Here is a 22,619-nt window from a genome sequence, read left to right as displayed (position 1 = left end):
AAGCACGAGGGAATTACACAGTCCTCCATTTTGAATGGAGTTACTGTCAATGGGCTGTATGCAATTATGTCATTCTAAACACACAAAATTAAGTTCAAGATCAGTAAACAATGACCTCTTATATGAAAATGAAAATGCAACACATATTCCTCTTCACATTTTAACAAACCAGACAGAGATTTTATATATGAATTAGACAATAACAGGAACCTGAAGAAAAAAAATAAAAGAAGTGTTTGTCTGAAATCAATTTTCACATCTAGCTCTCACTGTCCTGATGCCTACAAAATGTGATTTTTAATATGCTTCACCTGCAGGGTGGCACAAAGAGGCAGCCAGTTTTCAGAGGGAATAAAGAACACTCATCACATCCGCATTGAGTAAATAGGCCTCGGAAAAAAAAGCCACGAGGCACGGCGTGTCACTTACGCAACCAACTGATGTCAGAAATATTATCTGAACTCTCCCTTTCTCTCTTTCAAAGGGAAGAAAAAGGTGACACACAGTCTTCTTTTATTTCTCCCTTGTGTTCTTGTATCTCTCTGGTAAGAGAAGCCAGACCTTTTATATCTCTTGGCATGAAAGAGTGGTGACTTCAATCACAGCATCAGTCAGAAACTGATATCAATTTATGGTGTGATTAAAGTACAGTTGGGGGGGGGGGGTACATTGCTGCTTAGAAACAGCACAGTGGGCTTTCTTTGATTAAATATAACTGTGTTACAAAACAAAACAGTTTGTTGATGCCTAAATGTAGATGTAGTGTCTATTTGTGTTGGCTGTTTTCCCTCACGAGAAGTCGTCTGCCTCCTTTTAACATGAAAACACAAACAACTGCACGACACGTTTTCACACCACCACTGTGCTAAAATCTGTCTTGTCTTCCTTTTTACATTTTTGTTATTTATTTGTTTTTCTAGAGTTTCATTCGCAGAACACAAACACTCGAGGCGCTGTATGTTTCGGCGAAAGGGCGCTGAAATAAATCAAAATCTATCAGCATATTCTCGCCGGAGCTGAGTGCCTTTGTGTCAGAAATTGCTCACCAGCGTTGTGAAGATGTAGTGGTAGTATTCAGTCATCATCCCCATGGCAAGGGCCTGCAGAAAATGAAAACAAACACGCTCACAGTCTGTTAGGATATTGACGTTTTCCCCCGCAACGCAAAGTCAGATACTTAATACCGACAAACTCAGAGTGCGCCCAGCCCATTGCAAAAGAAAAGGAAGCGAAAAAGACTTTCGTGTTACTAATGGAGATACTGTCAGATATTCATGTCAAAGGAAAATGGTATCACAGGAGAGAATTCCTTTACTTTTCGGACGAAGAATGAGGGATGGATTATTGTGGCAGTACGGTGTAAAAACAGGGTTATTACTTCTAAAAATCTAAAGAGCCCTTCTCTAACCTTCTCTTATTACTGAATCACAGCTGTCCTGGAAATATCCAGAAGAAAAAAAAAAACTGTAGATGTCTTATAAATGAAGGACTCCTCTTTGCATAACCAACTTCTAGCTCTTCAGAAGTAGTAGGAATCAGAACGATTTCCCACAATAACATGCCTCATAGTTTAAAAGGGGTAAAATATAATGATAGCTAATGAGCTAGCCATGGATAGTGGTAGTGTCATGGGACTCTCGAAGGCTTGCTCTACCTTTACAGTTTCTGACGACTAACTTTCCACCAACTTTCATCATCATAAATGGCACAACAGCCAAGAGAGGGAAAAGTTTGGGAGACGCAGTGCGATTTTGACACATCAAAAATGATATGATTCACTTATTGTCTGGAGAATCTGTAGATCACTATGATAAGACGTAAGAAAAAGCTAATGAGAGAAAGTCCATACTAAATTAGTTTTCTTTTGTTATACCTCCTCAGCTCATTTCCAAAGCAATTTGGAGACTCTGGACAGATGGGATTTGTTCATTTCCATTCCTTGCTTATGGCTGAACATGTTGTATAATAGAATTTAAACAGATGAGTTCCATCCCCATTCTGTTGGGGTTGCATTTGATTTGTAGGTATGAGTTTCACTTGCAACATGGGAACATCTAGATTAAGAGCTAAAAATGCTTCCTGAAGTGACGCTTACTGCTTCTGCTGATCACAATATAATGGATAATGTCATTATAAATATAATTCAATCTGTACTGTATCTCAACTGCACATCATACATACATAAGGAATGAAATCAGACTAAAAAAGTATGTATTGTAATAAGCTAAAACATGGATTCTCACAGTCATGTTTTTTTTCTTTACTGAATGCCTCAGTATCTTGGAATTTTGGATGAAAAATGCAATACAGACCTTTTCTATTTGCATTTGTGTGTGTGTGTGTGTGTCGATAAAAATGAAAATAAATTTGACTTTTTTTTTTACTTTTTTTTAGATTTAGTTGACTGTAAACCATGTTAATGGCTCAGGAAATAATATTGCCTTGCTATTTAAAAAAAAATAAATGTGATGTGGAGAGTCCAGCAGGCTTCCAGATCTACTGAAATTATTAATTTCAAATTATCATCCTACTCAGAAAGCAGGAAGTGTGGTTAAAATGCTTCAGTCAAGACAATAATTATGCGTGTCAGGTGGTTAAGAATCCAGGTGAAAAGGTAAATGGGACTAGAAACACTTGAGGAGTGTTCAAGCACCCCGACTGTCAAGTGAGAATCTCTCTAAAAGTATATATAAAAGTCAACACGGCCAATCTTGGCCAATCACGAGAAGAGTGTCCCCTGACTAAATTAAATGTCTGCCGTACCCCATTAGCACTGACTGGGATGAGTAATGATAGATGGAATGAAAGCCAGTTTGTTGAAGAATGCTGGAAGGTGTCGTGTGGAACAAGCGTTATTGGACTTTTGCGGAGAAAAAATGTACCTGGTGATTAGCGGTATTATACAAAATGAAGCTGCCTTTTATTACCGCTCATTAGCGTAACATATTCTACTTGCCACCAATGATAGGTGCCCTTGACCTTCATTACGAATCCTCTATTTGGCAATTGATTAAAAAGGCCTGTGAATGGCTGGGTGAATCATGTTATCTTTAATATTTAACACATGCCTGAAAGCAGAGGGGAAACACGAATGCTTTTAATTAAAACTACATTTTAAAACATCCATTTTTGCAGAAGAGAAATTGAAATTCAGCATCCAAAAAAAGAAGCATTTAAGAGATTTACATTTTCTCAAAGAAGATCACATAACCAAGGGGTCTGGCCAATGACACTACAGGAAAACAACACAAGCAAAAAAAAAAAACAAAAAAAAAACCATGCGTGCACATGCACATGCAACTACATACACTTTCTCACGCACATGCAAATACATACAAAGAACAGCAGAAGACCTCAAAGCAACATAAATTCATCAAGTTAATGTGCATGTGTAAATATTAGGGCTGTCATTTAATTCAAAATGAGTTGATCATTTTTTATTCCTGTAAACTGATTATTTAGCAGATTAGTTTTATATATGCTACTTTTTGGTCTCTCCTTTCACAGGTTGCACTGTTCCTTGAAGCTAGTTGGCCAGTTTTATAGGAAGACAGCACAGCTCTATTCATCATTGTACATCAGAAGTACTTAGCTGTGGAGCTAGCTAATCATGGTTTCCTGTCTTGATGCCTTATGACAAAACAGTTACTTGTGAATGGTGAATTATACCTTCAGCTAGATTGTTTTAGATAGCTAACAAGTATCTTCCATTAATATAACAGAATGAAGGTCCATTTCTTTTAAATGTTGTATTTTCTGCCATCCAAATACTAACCCCTGGTTTTGGGGATACATAGCTACCTTAACTCACACATATCAGAGCCTGAACCTTGCCACGATCAAGTAAACTGTAGATAACACTTATGAGATGACTGAAGAGAGAATAAATACATTAGGCCTTTATTTTAACAGTTTTCACAAAAGGTTTTTAAATGTTTGCCTTTATTACTTGGGACTAAAATATCCATACCAAAAGAATCAAGGTAAATGCCGAGATCCATGAGATCCATCAGGTGCAGAGGATAAAGTACAAATTTGCACTTCCAAACAATCCATTACCAGTTAATTCCTAACACCAAAATAAGACTGCGATGATACATAACATCATAACATCATACACCAAAAGAATCATTTATGGAATGTATTTTATTGTGTCTTATTATCTGAAGGAAACACTTATTTTTTAAGTTTTAAATCAGAAAAGAGCAGCCAGAGATAATGTATCAGATGTAACTTCACACCGAAGGTTCCATCCCTGCATTGTTCAGCCTGAGGAGGCTCTGCGAGAGCAGAATTTCATTAATATTCATTAGCAGCGAGACCATTACTTATGTGGTCCTGATTATCGTCACTATGGGTGTGCGTAGAATCCTTGTAGCAGCCAATCACTCAGATTATACATGTATTCAAGGATAACCCGCTCATGAATATTCATAAAGAGTCACTATCGTACAAAGTAATTCTGATGTGGTTAGAACAAGACCAAACAGAGAGAGAGGGATGTGACGAGAGACTGTCTTTGGGATGGAGCATTGTGAGGGAGCTACAACAGTCTTAGGGGCAGTGTGTGCAGGTTGTCAGTTTTTAAAGACTGAGAATTGGGGGAGGGATTTGTTTATGGTCTTTGGGAATGGAGTGTGGAGTATGAAGAGAAGGGGAGGCAGTGTTTGGGGAGGGGAGGGGTGAGGGCAAGATCTCTGGGGACAGAGCAAAGAGGCAATGAACACTAAGATTGGTTGGTGGGAGGAGAAGGGTACGGTCTTTGGGGGGAGCGGAGTGTGAGGCGTAAATGCTCACCTGCTTGAGGATCCCGGCGGCCATCTCGTGTCCGCAGTCAAAGATCACGTGGAACTCCTTCCCCCGTTTCATCTCCTTCAGCAGGGGCTTGGCGTCTTTCGTCTCTGCCGGCAGCTGACGGATTTTCAACCGAATGTTGTAACGAGATGGAGCCTTAATGAGCTCCTGTAACCGAATGAGACCTGGGGAGGAAGGGGAAGGAAAAGAGACAGAGATAAGGTTTGGAGAGGGGGGGGGGGGGGGGGGGGGGGGAGAAATAAGGTTCAAAGAGAGATATGGTTTAAAGAAGAAGAGTGAGAAGGTTCGGAGAGGGACAGCAAGAGAGAGAAACAGTCAGAAAGAAGGTTCAGATAGAGAGAGAGAGAGAGAGAGAGAGAGAGAAAAGCAGAAAGAGATGTACTATACAGTAACATGGTAGCAAAGGCAAATACACCCTTGTAAGGAATCAGCTTTTGGCGACATTCAGTATATAATTTAATATACAGACTTCAAACCCATTGCTGTCAAAGCTCAGAGACAATATGTCAGAAACATTGCTCTTCAAGTCCAACGGAGTTGATTTCACAATCTATACTGTCACAAATTGTCTGGGAAGATCTATTCTTTGGGGGAAAAAAATAAATAAATAAATAAAACAAACGTTGCACTCAGTCTTTAACCATGTCAGCACAGCTACTGAACCAAAAATGCTTATGGCAATGTTTATAAAGCACTTGAGAATATTCAGGGGCGTCCTCTTTGCACATCAAGTATCATTACCAGGTCAAGGGACATATTTTAATGCCAGCTCCCTGTTTCAATAAAGAAACTAAAAATATGTAACTACAATAATTGAAGTTATATCCCATTTATTTGATTCCCTTGGTTTTAATTAGAACGAGATAAGGAGGCCCTATGAATAGATGTCTAATGTCATTCCAGTTTTAATGAAATTCATTTCTCTGAGTCCATCATGCAGAGCCAAGCACACGCACACGCTCCCGTTTTTTAACTCATGGCAGTGCGCTGGGGAAGACCGACTCCATCTACAGAGCTCGGCGTGAAGCCGTCTGCCCACATCCTCCTCTCGCAGAAACACGTCAATCGCATGTCACCTTTGAGTGTCACGTGCGAATCAAAATAACTCGGAAACACCGAAAACGTCAAAAGGGAAATCTGGATTGATAGCCTCCCACGTGCTATTATAACACCGCGCAACATGTTCGCCCCAGAGACAAGAGTCTGTTCCATTTCCATCAGTGTGGATTTTTTTTTTTTTTCCAGCCATAGTTACGGAGTCAAGACCGTCCGTGTCTCAGAATAAGACAGTCTTGAGTCTTTTCATATTTCAGGAGGCAGTGGGCTTAACATCCATCATGAAACTGCTGTTTTGTAGTGGGTCCATTCTTGTGGTTTTGGTGTGTGTGTCAGAGGCCCCATTTTGCCATGGGCCCTGAGCTTTGTGGAGTAAATCATCCAATACATTATTCTGCTCCTCAGCATGAAGTTTGCCGACGTTAAAAAGCCATAACCAGATGTTGTCGTCTCCTCCTCCAGCTGTCCCAAGCTGTCTCCCCTCGCGGAGCGGCCTATTTATTTATTTGCTTCCCGTTTCCAGCTGAACGCGCCGCGCTGTTGGGCGGCGGGCTGTCCGCGGGGCGCGACCGGCGTGCCGGCCTGCCCTCTCGCAGAACCGCGGTCCCTTTCCGCAGAGCGTCTTCATTAGGAGCGCGTCTCCCGTCCCCCCCCCCCCCGCCGGCGATGATGGCCCACAGTGGCGCCCTCCGTCGCGGCCCGATGATGCGCCCTCAGCCGTGACAAAGTGGCGCAGCGGTGCCGCCGCGGGCTCAGATGCGGCCGTCGACCGCGGGGTCAAACTGTCACGTGGGCGCTTGGCGTAAACAGAAATGTCCCTCCGCCACAGTAGAGATAGCCAGTTGATGTAGGATGGGGCAGGGCCGATCCATGACCTCGCAGTAACCTCAATTTCAACATTCCATTGGAGGTTAACTACACACGCTCCCCCACCCCTGGTCTGACCCCCCGCACTAAGAGTGTTCATTCAGTGGTCCGGAGCGATGTGACCCACATCTTAAACATAACACAGACATTCCATAGCAGGGTTGACACTATGGTTTATGAAGCAGAGGGAGGACATTATCATGAATACCCATCAACTGCACAGATAACTAACTGGAACTTTATAATGGCAAGTTGTATTTCCAGGTGTCTTGATTATGGGGTAGTGAGGCCCATCGATGTTGCATATTGCCAAAGTTAACTGGTGATGAGGTGTATTCTTCAAGTGCTATCATCACCTTTTGTAACGTTTTTGCTTGTTGTTAATTGTTCAGTTCTACTAGTGTGTTTATGTGTGTGTGTACTCACTGTAGCCTTGTTCTGAATTAGGATAGAGTAAGGGACGTGTTTCCCTTTCCTTCTATTGAACTGTCTGTCTGTGTTTTGATTTGTTCTTCTAACTTCCAGCGTGTGTTTACTCCATAGCCCAGGAGGCTGGGAGCTGGAATAGCGTTCTATGAGTGATTAAAACAACCAGAGAATAAACGTCAGTCATTGGCGTGCTGTTAGATTACATCTTAAAGCTGTCTCCATCCCCAGTTTCCTAAAAACAAGTCTGAGTTTCTCTCATACCACAGTCTATCTCTTGCCATTCACGCAGGTGCAATCTACCCAATATGTGTTAGTAAAACCAGGAGATTCACAGGGGAATGAAGGGGATGAGGGGGGAAAGAAAAAAAAAAACAACTGTCAGTTGTGATCTTTATTGACTGTGTCTAATGTCTCCTGACTTCTCCTGGATCCGAATTTAACTCGGCATGAATATTTCATCCTCTCAGACCGTTTATTAGCTGCCCGTCAGGAGCTCTCCTCTCAATCGCAGGGAGATTCTTGAGAGCGCAGGAGAAGAGGCGTTGATAAATAACCGTAATGATTACATTGCTGAAACAAAGCCCTGAACTTTGTTATGGAGGGAGTGTTTGGGGGGGGGGGGGGGGGGGGGGTGACCCTTCTCGCAGCGCCCTGCTGATTCCGAGGAGGAGGACCTGAGAGACTCGGATCCCTGTCAGCAGTCAGCACTCCCTGTCCCTGTGATGCAGCTTTGAATTCTGGGATACAAGGGAAGGAGTTAACGGGCAGCAGTCCTCGCCAATGACTCACTTGGCTTGCGCAGAATGCTGCGGTCAGGGTCAACGCCGCAGCACCGCAACCCCTATTTTATTTATGTTCGATTAAACGTGTTGAACAAATTGAAAAAAGATTAAAACACGTTTCCGGTCAAAGGTTTTAATAGTCGTTCGGGAACACCCAAGCATTCATTTTCTGAAATTACACACACGCACGCGTTCATTCTCGCATTAATTTAATTCCCCTCCCTCTCCTTACAAATTCGAGACCATTCAAAGCTCTATAAAGGAATTGCCCGACAGATGAGAAAACCTGTCCTTCAGCACCCACGACTTTGGTAACTGCAATTCCTATTCAAGTACTGCAGTTCTGTAACACACATTCTATGGAAATTGCAGCGTGTCTGGGAACATCTGGCCAGAGATTTCATGTTTTATCATCAGAAACTTAAAGAGAAGGTTTTGTACTGATAAAACTGGTGTAATTGCACCATAGATCTGTCAGACTCAACAACAAGTATCAAAGAGTCTGTCTATCAAAGAACTGTACATGTTTTTCAGTTTGAATGAATGTAGACTCCTTAAATTCTGTACAAAGGTATTAGAAAATGTATTTTGTGTCCAACAAAATCCTTTTTCCTATTAACCCCCCCCCCCCCAAAAAAAAAGGATGCCCTTCTAGCACTGGAATCCAAATAGGGTTTTCACATCTTTCTTACAGCCACTTGTGTTATCCCACATGCTCAAATGCACAAAATGCCCAAATGGCCAATTTGTACAGTCAGCACTCATTAAATCTGCTCAATCAAACAGTCAAACTGACACCGGCCTCCATAATCTCAAAGTGTCAACTGTGACCTAATCTCTGGATACAGCCATTGGATAATCGCTGCCCTCTCCCCGTAGGCTGAATAATTTAAATTACTGCAGTGCTAAAAGAAAAAAAAGTAAGAGAAGCAACCTGAAATTATCACGGCACTTGAAAGAAAAAAGGGACGCCGCAATGCTAAATTATTACAGAAAAGCGGCCGACGCGGGGGCCGACGCGGGGGCCTTCGAGTGGTCCTAAACATGGCAGCGGAGCGTATGATGGGGGTAGCAAGTTTCCAGTTTTTAATTCGCCACTACGGACGGCGGAGTCGGACCGGTGTGCTCGCACAGATCAAATTGAAATAGATTACCCAAGGAGCCGGGGGGGACCCCTCTGGATCGCTTCCAGCGCCGCTCACTCATATTCAAGTTGTTGCCTCATTTTGAAGCCCCACTTGGAGGACTCCGCTCTCTGAGTAAACACAGGAGAAGCTATCGATTTCCGCAGCGCCTCTGACAGGGGGCGGACACGGTCTCCTGCGCTTATTGCGAAGCGGGGGAGCGAAACGGGGCCACGACGCTCCCCTCCGCTCCCGCCCTCCCAAAACGCCGCAGAAAGGTCAGCTGTAGAGAAGCCGCTGCAACCGCAAGCCTTTCCTCACTGCATAATACGCTTCTGAAAATGGGAAAAAAGGGGGGGGGGAAATGAAACGTTCGGGTTGTCTGTCGTCTGTTTTACTGAAGTAACCCCCTCGCGATTACAGTCACACAATCAAACACTTCTTCCAGGAACATGCCATTATAATGCTGTCTACATTGACCTTTAAACTAACACAATTAAAGAAATGTCAGCAGTACACAGGTCAAACACATATCTATAAAAACGACACGTCTTTCCCTTTGAAGTAAATTATCCTTCTGCTGCCGAGGGTGAGAAACTGGAGTGCTATTCATATGTTTCAATTACATTTACACTGTTGAGTGGAGCTGTAATATACACTGTAGCTACTCTCCGGGGTACAATAGCGGTGTTATAGATTGCAAAAACAGCGTACCATGACTTGAGCTATATTGTTCAGATCAGTTGGTCAGCAGGTCACATGACATCCCTGTCATCTCTTAAATCCCTCCCCTGTGTATGTGGCTATTGACTTCTTGGAAACCAGAGCCACAAGGCCCTTAGGGCGGCTGTCGCTTTCTGTGGAATCAACCAAGCAGATTCTTGAGGAACTGACCACAGGCTCACTGCAGTCCCACCGTACAACACAACTGATGCACAGCCCTCACACAGTCTCTTCAAATATTGTAATGACATCACTGGTTTTTCCCGGTGCTGCTGGTAACATTTAATCTGCTGCTTCTTGGTACAATTACAATTATTGATTCACATGTTTTCCTACTGATACATGGCAACCTTGCATGATGGGAAAGCGGTATGTTCCACCATTACCTTCGCGTGGGTTGTAAGAAATGGCCCCATGGGTACTGAGCATCAAGTTAAGGGTTCTGATCTATTGATCTTTTAATTGGAAAGCCAGCAAATGCGTGAACCAAAAGGAAGCACAGGAAATAACAAATCCCAAATGGACGCGCCACCGTTCCTGTTCTCAGAAACATTCACAGCGCACATCACATTTCTTCAATGCTATTAATCCATTTTCTAATTATTTTAATTTGGGCCTCGGCGTCACATCTACATCGTGAAAATGTTGCAAATGTTGTCTGAGCAGGGTTTTAAATCCGTGAGAGCTCAAGGGGGTAGAGTCAATGTGCAAAATGCTACTTTAAAGGTAATTAAAGCTGTTCAGTTATCAACTGGGCATTTTGTGGGCTCCGATCCAGACGGGAGATTATTTCTTTAATTCGGTTGGAAGGAATTACATAAAAAATGACTGTGACTGAGGGAGTTACCTGGTAAAGCATACTACAAGTGTCAGACGATGCTGTCGCGCCATCGCACAGTAGAGGCGGCCACAGGAAGAGGGTGGCCTGACTTGACTGCATCAGCGAGGCTGTTGCCATTTTGTTTGTGGAACAGCTGCTGCGCCAGCATCCAGCAGCACACCTGGAGTAAGTCCTCACGTCACCTATGGCGGGCGATTGCATCATGGGCCCTGCTTCCCCGAGAGCTGCCCTCTTTACCAAGATGAACATCTCAATAGAGTTTTTTAATAAGCTCATGCCGTGATCAGTTGTAATATTTACTTATTTGCTTGCTTACATGATGGTGCTGGTGCATTGCTGTTGCGGTCATCATTATTGACATGATTGATATGGATAACTTCTCCTGTCAGGTCCTTTAATTCTAAAAATTGCACTATTTGTTTGGACATTAGTTGCCCCCCCGTGATCATTACATTACATTATTGGTATTTAGCAGATGCTCTTATCCAGAGCAACTTACATTAGTGGCAGCTTTTTACAATGTTATCCATTTATACAGCTGGATATTTAGTGAGGCAATTGTGGGTTAAGTACCTTGCCTGAGAGTACAACAGCAGTGTCCCAGCAGGGAATCGTATCGGCACCCCCACCGCCACTGAGCACCCCCAGTTTTTGGATTGTTATTTTGCTATACCTTTTTCCCCTCTTTCCCTACTCCAAAACAGGGCAACAAACGCCCACGGGCTTGAATGCCAATTCAGCGTCTCCTCCACACGAAGCTCCACCAGTGCCGCGCTGCCATCCCACGCTGCACTACACCCCTGCTGCCGAAATAACAATATGCATATGTAACACCCACGACGTGAGCAAGGCTGTCTGTCAGCCATCCCAGGGGATTCACGTTTTTAAAACATGTGACGGAAAGTCAAGTTGCTATTAACCCCGCTGTGGGAAGGCCGTGCCCGTTCACACTTTAAATAACAGCAGAGTCACGGCCGGTGGAAATCAATTCAGCCGAGGGGGTCGGTTCGAGAGCTCAGGATCTTCCCTTTACCAGAGGAACCATTGTCAAACCAACGACCCGCCCGCAGCAGAACCCACATGCTTCAACAAGGTTTCTAGGTTTCATTCCCAGGCGAGACACTGCTGTAGCACCTTTGAATAACCCAAACTGCCACTAAATATTACATTAAATATCCAGGTACTAACAGATACTGTGTAAAAATTTGTGTGAACAGAGCTCTGGAAAAGGAGATCTGCTACAATGCTGTTATACCTAATAACAGAGATCGGGTTTTAAATTACTGTAAACAACTTTATCCACATAAAATCAGATATAGATACAAATGAGACAGAGTGTTAAACTGTATATATTTAACTGACGTTGTAAAACATATAATGGATAGAATATTCATGGGCTTATTTAATAAACACTTATGAGGTGTTTAATACTCATAAAGCTGACACTGAGTGCAGGGAAACATCTGTGAATATTTACTGAACACCCATGCATTAACGATGAGGGAAGCAGAGAGGCTATGGCTAAGCCCCTATGCATATGCAATTTTTCAGCACATGAATACAATCCTGAGCATTTGGAAGCGTGCCCACAGAACAAGGTAGGATGGTTTTTAAATGAAGCAGGACTTAACAAACCTGGCTAAAAAAGAAACCATATGCTTTTGTCTGCAGTTTTACCAAAAACTGATATTAGGAGCTGACAGCTATGGCCTATATTGGAATATTACCGTGTTGCTGGAATTCAAATATAAAAGATGCAAATGTTTCATTTGCTGCCAAAAGAAAATTTCTGTACTTCTGTTAAAAATTAAATAGTGCAAATAGTCTTATTATTACTACCAGTAGTAGCAGTACTACCAGTATTAAAACTTATATTATTGATAGTAGCAGTCAGAGCATTACAGCCAAATCTCAAAATGATTTCAAACAGAAAAATGTAAATTATTAATGTAAATTCTTTGTCTCCTTCATATAAGATTTTAAAAACTGAAAGCAGTACAGACTGCCCTTCAAATGCTTCATGGTATGGCACACAGGGTTTTGAGTGCTGCTGAAATTTTTGCTGACAAGTGACATTGGAGGCACTGTCCAAGAGCTCTGGAGAGTTTATCAAAGCAGACCAGAGAGCTCTCGTAGACTGAAGTAGCAGACTTAACCAGGTCTTTAGGGCTGCCATCACGGCAGTCCACTCTGTGCCTCTCACCCGAGCACTTGTGGCACGGGGGGCGCGGGAGGGCCTCACCTGTGCTGTCATCGTAAACCACAGTGACAGTCTTCCACTTGAAGAAGTGCACCAGGTCCAGGATGGCCCGGCTGAGGGAGGAGAAGTCGGGGTACAGGCTGACATAGAAGGAGTCCCTGTTGTCGGAGACCTGGTGCTTCCATTTGGTCTGGATGTGGGGCACCCCCAGCGCGTTGCAGATAGACTGGACCGCGTTGGCTGAGGAGCTGTGGGAGGGACCGAAGATGGCCGCCACACCCAGGGACAGCTGATCACAGGCTGAAGAGGAGATAGAAGTCTGTCAATGGCGAGAGAAGAGAAGAGCGAATGTGCTAGCAGGTACTGTTCAAACCAAGCTACTTGTTAACGTGACCATGCCATGGACTGCCTGCTCTTCAGCTCTTTAACTATCCAGTTGTCTTCATAGTTGATGGGTAACAGGAATTGATATTTGAGATTTTTTGTAATCTTTGTAATTTACCTTTTGGCTCTTCACATCAGACATAATTTCTTTGAAGTCACTTTAACACTTTAACAATTAACAAGCCTTGTTTCTGTGTAATTACACTTGTGAGTACTTCTAATGTATTTCTTATCAGGCTGATTTTTCAAGCCATGAATGATAAATTTGGTTGTTATCAGTTTTTAAAAAATAAAATAAAAATAAAAAAATAAAAGATGCATCAAGGTATACAAACTAAATAAATTTAGAAAAGTTCATGTTTATTTTTAACAGACACTATTGAATGTGAGAGGATTTCTTGAAAAAGGCAACAGTTAATGTATGAATATGGATTTAAGATATTAAGTTTTATTTAGTGGTTCATCTTGAGAAGTGGACACTTTTGAACCAAAGTGGACACTTTTGAACCAAAAATCCTCTCCACCTGAGAACTCAGAAAGTATAAATATGTAATTACACAGTTAAGAGGCCACTGTGATGTGAAGACCAATCACACTAGTGTTATGTCTGAGTTCTTGCAAAGCAGGTGTAATGCATTCATTATCTGAAATGACTGCACTGCTTTTTCGGTAGAAGCTAATCCACTTTCGGGTGAGAGTCTCCCAAATAAAGCCCTATTGTTGGCTTTCAAAAAAAAAAAAAAAAAGAGGATCATGAGGATGAAAAGGGAGATCACCCCATCTCAAGTTTCAAGCTTAGTTTACATTTTTCATATATAAAATATGTATGAAGGTGCTTTATCCTTGAGAGAAGTCTTGGAGGCATAGATTAACGTTGCAAAGCTTAAACAATGCAACTTGCATTGTAAGACCTTGTTTGAACAGCATAAAATGTGTCATCTCAGACCCTTCATAAATAATAAAAAGGCAAAAATAGCCAAACGCTTGTGACAAAAAAGACAGGTGTTGTGTACTGAGCTCAAGGAGAGGCTTCAAAACATCACCCCTGTGTATGCTGGAAAAATTGCAGATTATTGCTGTTCATAAAACAGTCCCCCATCTGACTGATGGGCCTCGGAGTTAGTGCTGACTCATTACCGAAGGCTAATCAATTGTTCCTGTTTACATTCATTCCGGCTTCCAGGCCTTTCTCCACGCTTGATTGTAATTATTCCGGACCGACGTTCGGCAACACATTCAGCGGCTGCCACGAAAAAACGTATTTGCAATGCAAATGAACGAGAAATGCGCCACTCAAGCAACTGGCGAACTTCACCCTCCGCATCATATTTTACTTTAAAATGTGACACTGGAATTGATCACAGAAAATGTAAATCAGTGTTTGTCCAAATGAGTATGTTACGCAGACCAGCCGAAGCATGGAGAGAAATCAGAGAATGAGAAATGGGATGCAATTTGCTGTATTTGCATCAGGGACTGTGGTTAGATTGGGAAGGGAGTAAAAAAGTTGTCAAGACTGAAATCCAACCCACTTTACCTTTTCTCGAAGCTTCGAAGCTATCATAGATGTTTATCCTCTGTATGTCGTAGGTTAGCGTTGTGTTTGGCAGTAGGGTTCTGTTTCTGTTGATTGTGTTTAAAGCAAATTTAAAGGCCAGCTCTTCAGCTCCTGAAGGACCACTTTCAATGGATTCAAATATTCCTCCTGTGAGAAAAAAGAGGGAAAATAAGCGTTAATTCATTTCTCTGCTTTTCATTACAGAAGCTGGTAAAGTTTTTTATTTGAAAATATTTTTCACCCAGGTCAAAACCAAACGTGCCAGAGTGTGAGGCGTGTACACAGTTCATATAGTACACTCACTTGCTTGTAAGTGTGCCTGCAGTACCATTACAGCACTCCGCTGAATCCCTTTGACAGTCAAGAAAGACAAATGGACGGGGAGGGGAATTATGGGATCGATGCACTTTGATTGGCTGGCCAATCAATCAGTCAGTGCAGTAAACGGGGGAGGAGCAACGGCGCATTACAGAAAGAGATTGAGGTGTTTTATTCGGGCCGGCTCTGGGCCTCTTCGCATTGGTTCACTGGACGTCAGCAATCACCTGGGGCGTGGGATTAAAACTGTTTTTACGATCCTAGTTTCAAGCCGTTTCTGGGTCGTTAGCTTATTTGTTCTGTTTTCAGTTTTACCTTTGATCACGTTCACTTTTTTAACCTGTGACATGCCAGGACAAAAGTACCCATGAAATATAACTATAAGATCTGAAAAAGTGAATTAATTCATTTGTGTCCATTTCATGTTCATTTCTTCGTCTCTCCATATTGTAAGCCTCTAAAACGTCAGGCACAAATTATTCATTCTTTTCATCAGTATGAAAATTCTGGAATCCCCTTTATTTTCAATTTAAAGGAAAAATATTTAAAAATGCATAAATTGCAGAGAGAGTGAGCTATAATGTGTGCTTCTTCAGTAAACAATGTGAAAGGGGCAACTAGCGGCAATGAAAGTGGTGGAAAAATCCCTAATTAGTATTCTTCCCATGGGGGGAATCTATTTTGCATGTCATAATGAGTTTGAAGGAATTAATAACTGTACGTTAGACTGCATGTACTATATTTGGAGGCCTGGGTGTCTGTAACCTTATTTCATAAAAGTAAATGGTGCAAAACACTTTTTTGTCTGTCAAAGTAAGTTACCATAGAAATTAAATCAGCTGTGCCTGAAGCAAAGGGTGTATAGGTGGCCACATGGTCACAGATCTAGGATGAGTATATTTGACTGCAGTGAGATCAGAAGAAAGATGACATCATCATGGCTACTACTGTTTGAGTGTTTGCAAGGTCATTCATTATATTTGCTTAGCAGACGCTCCATAGCAGCTTCCATTGCTGACAATTTTCATGTTATGCATTTAAACAGCTAAATATTTACTCTGATAATTTAGGTTAAGAACCTTGCCCCAGAATGCAGCAACAGCGGCCTACTGGGGAATCAAACCAGCAACCTCCAGGTTATGAGCCCAGATCTACTCCACAGTGTTGCCCAGTGATAGGCACTGTGCCTTTGAATCCACTATCCTGCTCGTAATGTAGGATAGTGGATGTCAGGCTGACAATTCAGACATGGAAGGAGTTAACCCTTGTTATACAGTACATGGTTAAAGCATGCCTCAAAAGCAGTATTGACCCAGTCTGTCAATGAGCACCAGCTTAAAGGTCACAGAGGTCAGAGGTGAACAGGTCTTTAAGCGGGTCACAGATCAGCTGACCCCAGCGCAACTACAGATGTAGAATGGCTGAATTGCTTGAAATTGGACTCCAAAACAGCATCCCAAATGGATGCACATGAAATTTATAACAACCTGCCAGTGGCAGCTGGTGAGATGTAACCTGCATCTGATAATGATCCCAAACCTGTTTTTGATTGTTTTGCGCAATTAGCAAGCTTGCCGCTTTAAAAGGAGAATCACCCATTAGCCTCTCGTTCCTTTTTGCTCAGCTGCTTCTGATGTGGTAGGTCTGCCTTTGAGGCCCCTGCATGAAATCATTTCAGTTATAACAACAAAAAAACAATTGGTTTTAAGATAAAATAATCTTTGATCTCTTTGTTTGTAATGAAAATTATTTAACGTAACCCACTGTCTTTGTTATGATTACAATTAATTAATTTGCGGTGCACCAAGGTAATGCTATCACATTAGGAACAATTAAGTAAAAAAGAAAACAGCTGCTGTTGGGTCAAAATATAATGAATTAATTGAATTAGATTAAAAATACTGAACTGACAATAAATAATACTAACAGAAATCAGGGTAAACAGGTTTACAGTCATTATCCATTTGAAGTGAATCATTATGAGTACCTATTTGTAGCTCTTAAGCCACTGCTGCTACAGTACTATGGCTAGTATTGTAAGTGGATAAATGTTTGAAAATAAAGTTTCTAAGTGCATCCTGTCCAGTGTGATAGCTTGGCCCTTGAATACATATTATGGTTGCTGTTTTTTTTTTTTTTTTTTTTAATGAGCTGAACATTCTAGCTGCTCTACTTCTGTGATCATGGCAGTGATGTTACCATGGCGATCCATCAAGGGGTTCCGCAGCGAGCGATCGCTTTTTGACCTGTCACACACTGCTGATCACAAGCAGGGAACAGACACCTGGGGGGGGGCCGGCCCTCTCTACACATCGCAGCCCGCCAGGGGCAATCAATACAGAATCCAGCAGGCTCGAATTATTAGCCAAACAATGCCGCATACTAGGATCAATTCCATTGTGTGCAGGAAACATCACAATATTTACCCAGCTGCGTGCTAAATAAGAGCATGCAGTTACTTCTCAAAGCCCATTTTGGCAAACACAAGAGAACAAATGGCACTACTATCTTTGTCCTCTTCAGCTTCCTTCGGCATCAATATATATTCACTCTGGCTGGCTTGGTTATTGACTGGGCAGGCCGCATTCACATGTAAAATACCTTTCAATACATTTTTTATTCTGCCGCACACAAGCCCTACCCTCGTGTGCTCTTACAGTAATTCTGTTTGGAGGTGTGTTTATAATCATCAGATGGTGTAGTAGCAGCTATGGACCTGATCTTGGCAGGAAAAAAAATCACCTGGGATGATGATGTTGTTTACCCTGATTTACACCACAAGATATAGAGATGTAAAAATGGATAATGTGCCAGATGCAAGTCATATAAAATGCCCTTGATGCTGATGTTTGTCATTAAAGCCAGAACTAAGAAATACATGGGCACTATTCTCTCAGTAAAACTAAACCAAGGGAGCTGAGTGTTCGTGTTTTGAATACCACTCTCCCTTAAAGACAAGAACCAACAGAAAGCAGATCTATTGGTAATAACACCAGATATCCTCACCCTGCTAATGATTTCAAAATTTAATTACTGAATAAGCTGTTTGAAAATAACTTCCCTCATCAGGCATTTGAAGCATACTGCATGTGAAACTGTGAGTTCACAGATTAACCATTAGTAACACAGGGGCACTTTTTAAATAAGGTACCAACATGATGACCATGAAAACAGGAGTTGGGGGGGGGGGGGGTGGAGGGGCATCAGTCAAACATTGGAAGCCCTGAATATGACGGATCGAGTCTGTTACCAAGGCAAAGTGACATCTTTCTCCCTGCTTCGTGCCATAGTTTGATAGGGCCCCTGTGACATTCAGCTAAATGAATTGCAATGAAATTAAATGAGTGTTCGAAATCAAAGCAAAGAAAACAAAAACAGAGCCTCCTCTTGGCTCTTCCCTTTCCGCATCGTGAACGCGAACAGAACCATCACACTCCTGAATAAAAAAAGTCATTTCTGTCCTTGGGCAGTTGATATCTTTTTGAGTGGTAAATATATAAATAAGTACTTCTGTTAGAACCATCTCCTCCAGCCAAATACAATTAGAACAAATGCTCAGACGAATATAAAACAGACTGTGCTTTATCGTGCCGGATTAGGGTGACCAGAATGTTAAATGCTGAAAAAAAGAGAAACACGAAAATGCATTTGCATGATCTTCTGCAAAGGGCAGAAATACGTCTAGACGGATCCAGGTCCTTTGAAAATAGCCATGTAAATACCAAGAGGGCCATTGGACAGAGTATTCATCACATCTCACTTTCTCTACAGAATATAACCGGTGGAGGCTTATAAGACTGAAAGGTAGGAGGCCGAAAAAGGTGTGCCAGGGTCTCCCGTCTGCACCTTGTCACACTGGCATCATTATTACTGTGTTCTCGGATTGGCTCATTACAGTAAGGAGAACGATATTGGCTTGCATTCAGTACATTTTAGGAAAGAGATTTGATGGGGGTCTCAGATTGCAACAGAGGGGTGATCCCAGCCCAGCCACTTTCGAAAACAGGGGTAATCTTGCAGTGCCATCCTAAATGGGTTAACAGGCCAGTTTTTACCCTCCCTTTCATCAGGTTCATGAACCAACTCAGAAAATGACTAACTTAATACAATTACCTTCATGTTTTAAAATATAAAGCAACACAGACTGTATAATATAGTGTAATAATATTTTTTTCATATTTGGGATCAAAGAGATGTGTCATTTCCTTTTCATTTGTGAACAGCATAATGCACTTATAGAATAAACTAAAATAAACACCATTGCAACTCTAAATGTTGCTGGAACTCCATAACCAAAGAGGAATACAATGAACTATAAAGCATTGCTGACAACATATGACAAAATAGCCTATCTACTGCCTATCTAGACTAGTGGGTAGTAACCGTTTCCTGGTGTCAACGCACTCAGGTGCAGGTAAATGCCACCATAGAATTTAAAGCAAATGTTGTGATCCTTGAGTTTATCTTGAGTTTACTACAGGCATATACATAAGTGATTGGTATGTCCTACCATACTTGTCCTGCCATTACCCCGGTGTTGTTTTCTCTAGTAACAACCCCGCGTGCCTTTTAACTTCTGTCGCTTTAAAGAACTTGTAAAAGGGAATACATTTATTCTGAAATTAATCAGCACATTCATTTCATTCCTTCAATTCACTCTGCAGTCTTCTGAAATCAATAGATGCGCTGGATCTTATCCCAGCAAAACGGTGCGTTGTGCTCAGGCAAAAAGGAAAGTCTGCCGTTGATGAATGAATTCAGTAATCCGGTCTATTGATAGCATTAATGCTGTTGGTTTGCTGAAATAGCTTTGTTTCTCAGTTGCCACACTAGAAAAACTGTGGTATCCGGCCATGCACTAGGAGGTGGATTCCATGTGCGGCAGGTACGCTGAAGTTTAAAGTGAGAGATGGCAGTAAAGGGAAACTTGTCTGTGTGTGTGTGTGTGTGTGTGTGTGTGTGTGCGTGTGCGTGCATGTGCGTCTGTGTCCATCAAGTGGTTTTAAACCATGTTTGTACAATCTGTGCAACTTTTTGCCCTCAAATGAGATCAGAGGTGAGGACATACACCATTCTGCCATTTCCTGCTGGAACAAAAATCATATTTAGTAGAGTAACTAGGAAATGCTGAATTATCTTCCTGCATTCCAAATGTGACAAGATAGGCGGTCACTGTGGGGGATTTAACTATGAAACATCATCCATCTCAATTTCATTCCATAAAAAAACACACTCGAAAATTAATCGAAAATCAAGTCAATTTCAGTTTGATGTTTCTTTAGAATATGAATTATTTATGTGAAAAATAAGGTACTCTCTCTCGCTCACTCTCTTTCTCTCTCGCCTGCTCACTCCCTGAGATTTTGACAGCTTGATGGCTGTCCGTGTCAGAATATCGGTGTAGCATAACGTTCCCGTAGAACATGCTCCATCTTTATTAACACTGTCACTGTATAAATGTCTGCCTTAGAAAGGGTAGAGAACTCACAACCTTCTGTAGACCGGGGGCTAGTTGCTTGTGAGCAAAGTCTGTAGAGACCAGCTTAAGAGGAGTGTGTACAACAGTTGGAAGTTTTTGAGGTTTAAATGGTGGAGGCAAAAAACTTTTGCATTTAATATACTAATTGTCCTAAGCATGTTTGTGACTGTTTTGCATGATTAAAAATTGTGCTTAATTTACATAAGCATCTTCAATAACTGATCCCTTTTATACTAAGTGCATCTAATGTAGCATTATCTAACATCTGTGCTCTTTGCATGCAAATTTCAATGCCAACAAAAAGATCACTGTAAAGTTAAAACTTCAGTCTCTCAGAATCAAAATTACTCCATGTTACCTCACGTCTTTGTTGCAATTCAAATTATTTAGCAAGATGCACAGAGGTAGCACCACCCCATTATTTGCAATCAAGAAAAAGAGAAATAGCTTCCCAATCCATGATCCTCATCTAGACTGAAATGCTTATTAATCGTAGCAAAACATAATCAAAAAGAGATTCAGAACAATTACATTACATATTACATTTATTCATTTTGCAGATGCTCCAGAGTAATTTACAAGAAATTACAATTAGGAGTTGAAAGGTACTTCTTTGCCTTGCCTCCTTCAAGCTTATCCATTTCTGCATGTGCAGAGTAGATAGAGGGTGCTTTGTGTGAAGTATAACTGAAGTCCCAAAAGGTGAAAAAAAGTAACTTGAGAAATCGCTTCTTCTTCCTCTCACATGGCCATTCATCCTCCTATAATGTAACGTGGAATAAAAAATGCAGATCTTCACTTTTAAGTATGCATTATTAGGGCTTAGCAACACTTACACAGATAGCAGTTAATATCAACCCATTTATAATGACATGGTACCACATATTTTAAAGCGAACGTATTGCTGCTTCTGCTTTGAATAAAATGATCATAGGATGTTGGTTCTTTGAAACCGAATGTGTGCAAGCCCATTCTTATTCTTTATTCCATTGTGTTGGTCTTATTAGTCTTCAAGTGGGCATGAATAGAAAGTGGGGCTGCATACTGTAGTCCCAGCAGTAACTGGATGTTCTCTACATGTTATGTCTCATATTATGTTCTCTGTTCCATTTGTGAGTTTTTCTGCAATCGCTGTTTTTCAACCCAACAGCATTATGATTTTCTGAGAGCAGCTTTTTTGCAGCAGCTGAGAGGATGCTGGTGTGATGCTCCTGGTGAGAGGGGCTGCCAGCAAATGCCTCTTTCTCATTCTCCTTCTTTTTTTGTCTATCTTTCCCCATCCCACGCTCCCTTCCTTTCTCCCCTATTTCTTATTTCCTTCCTTCTCTCTCTCCTCCTTCCACTCCCCCTCCTTCCCTCTCACTTTCACTCGCTTTCTCCCTCATGCCCTCCCACATTCTTCCTTTTTCTTCCCGCTTCCTCTTTCTCCCTCTTTCTTTATCTGCTGTACTCTCTCTCCCTCACTGTGTCTCCCTCTCTCTCTCGCGCATCGCCTACAGAGACTTGGTTTCTGAAGAGCTTATTCTGATAGAATCTCGCCACGTGAAACAAATCTCAATATCACGAAACAAAATATCATGCAAAACAAAGGGAGACAGTGCTCCTCTGAAGATAGAAATCGCACCACTTCGGATGAGAAAAAGAGGCTGAGATTACATCCTATTGCCGGCTTCCATTTTCCATTCTTTTTTCTTTCCGAGAGCATTTCAGATTCAGACCATCTAGGCATTGTGTCGGGGACTGTGAGACTCACGGATCCTAAAATGTCAGTTCATCCCTCGGAGTGCCAGGCATTGTGAAATGCTCGCACATCCAAAAATGTCACTGTGTCCCTGACTTTTTCAGGCATTGTGAATCAGCCAGGCTTTGAGACAGACAACGGCATTTCCTCACCTGGGGTTCAAACTCGCAACCTCCTCATTCCCATTCTAGTGCAAAACACCATGTCACAGCTACGTTTTCCACACAGCCAAGCACAGATCATGAGTCAGAGAACAGAGTCCTGAGTGCCATCTTTTACACATCTGTGAAACACTGGTGGAG

General features: G+C 41.8%; 1 protein-coding gene across 1 annotated transcript in view; it reads right to left on the bottom strand.

Annotated features, from left to right (window-relative positions):
• Nucleotides 1–22,619, bottom strand: part of grik2 (glutamate receptor, ionotropic, kainate 2) — a 156,887-nt gene that overhangs the window by 87,785 nt on the left and 46,483 nt on the right. The window contains exons 3-6 of the mRNA XM_036539268.1: nt 14,759–14,926; nt 12,880–13,137; nt 4,798–4,979; nt 1,047–1,100 (exon numbers count right to left, since the gene is read on the bottom strand). Of these exons, the coding sequence (XP_036395161.1) occupies nt 1,047–1,100; nt 4,798–4,979; nt 12,880–13,137; nt 14,759–14,926 (662 nt within the window). The remainder of the gene's footprint in view (nt 1–1,046; nt 1,101–4,797; nt 4,980–12,879; nt 13,138–14,758; nt 14,927–22,619) is intronic.

The sequence above is a fragment of the Megalops cyprinoides genome, chromosome 10 (assembly GCF_013368585.1).
Source record: "Megalops cyprinoides isolate fMegCyp1 chromosome 10, fMegCyp1.pri, whole genome shotgun sequence".
Taxonomy (NCBI): Eukaryota; Metazoa; Chordata; class Actinopteri; order Elopiformes; family Megalopidae; genus Megalops; species Megalops cyprinoides.
Note: the sequence above shows the minus strand (reverse complement) of the source record. Positions and strands in the feature narration are given on the sequence as shown.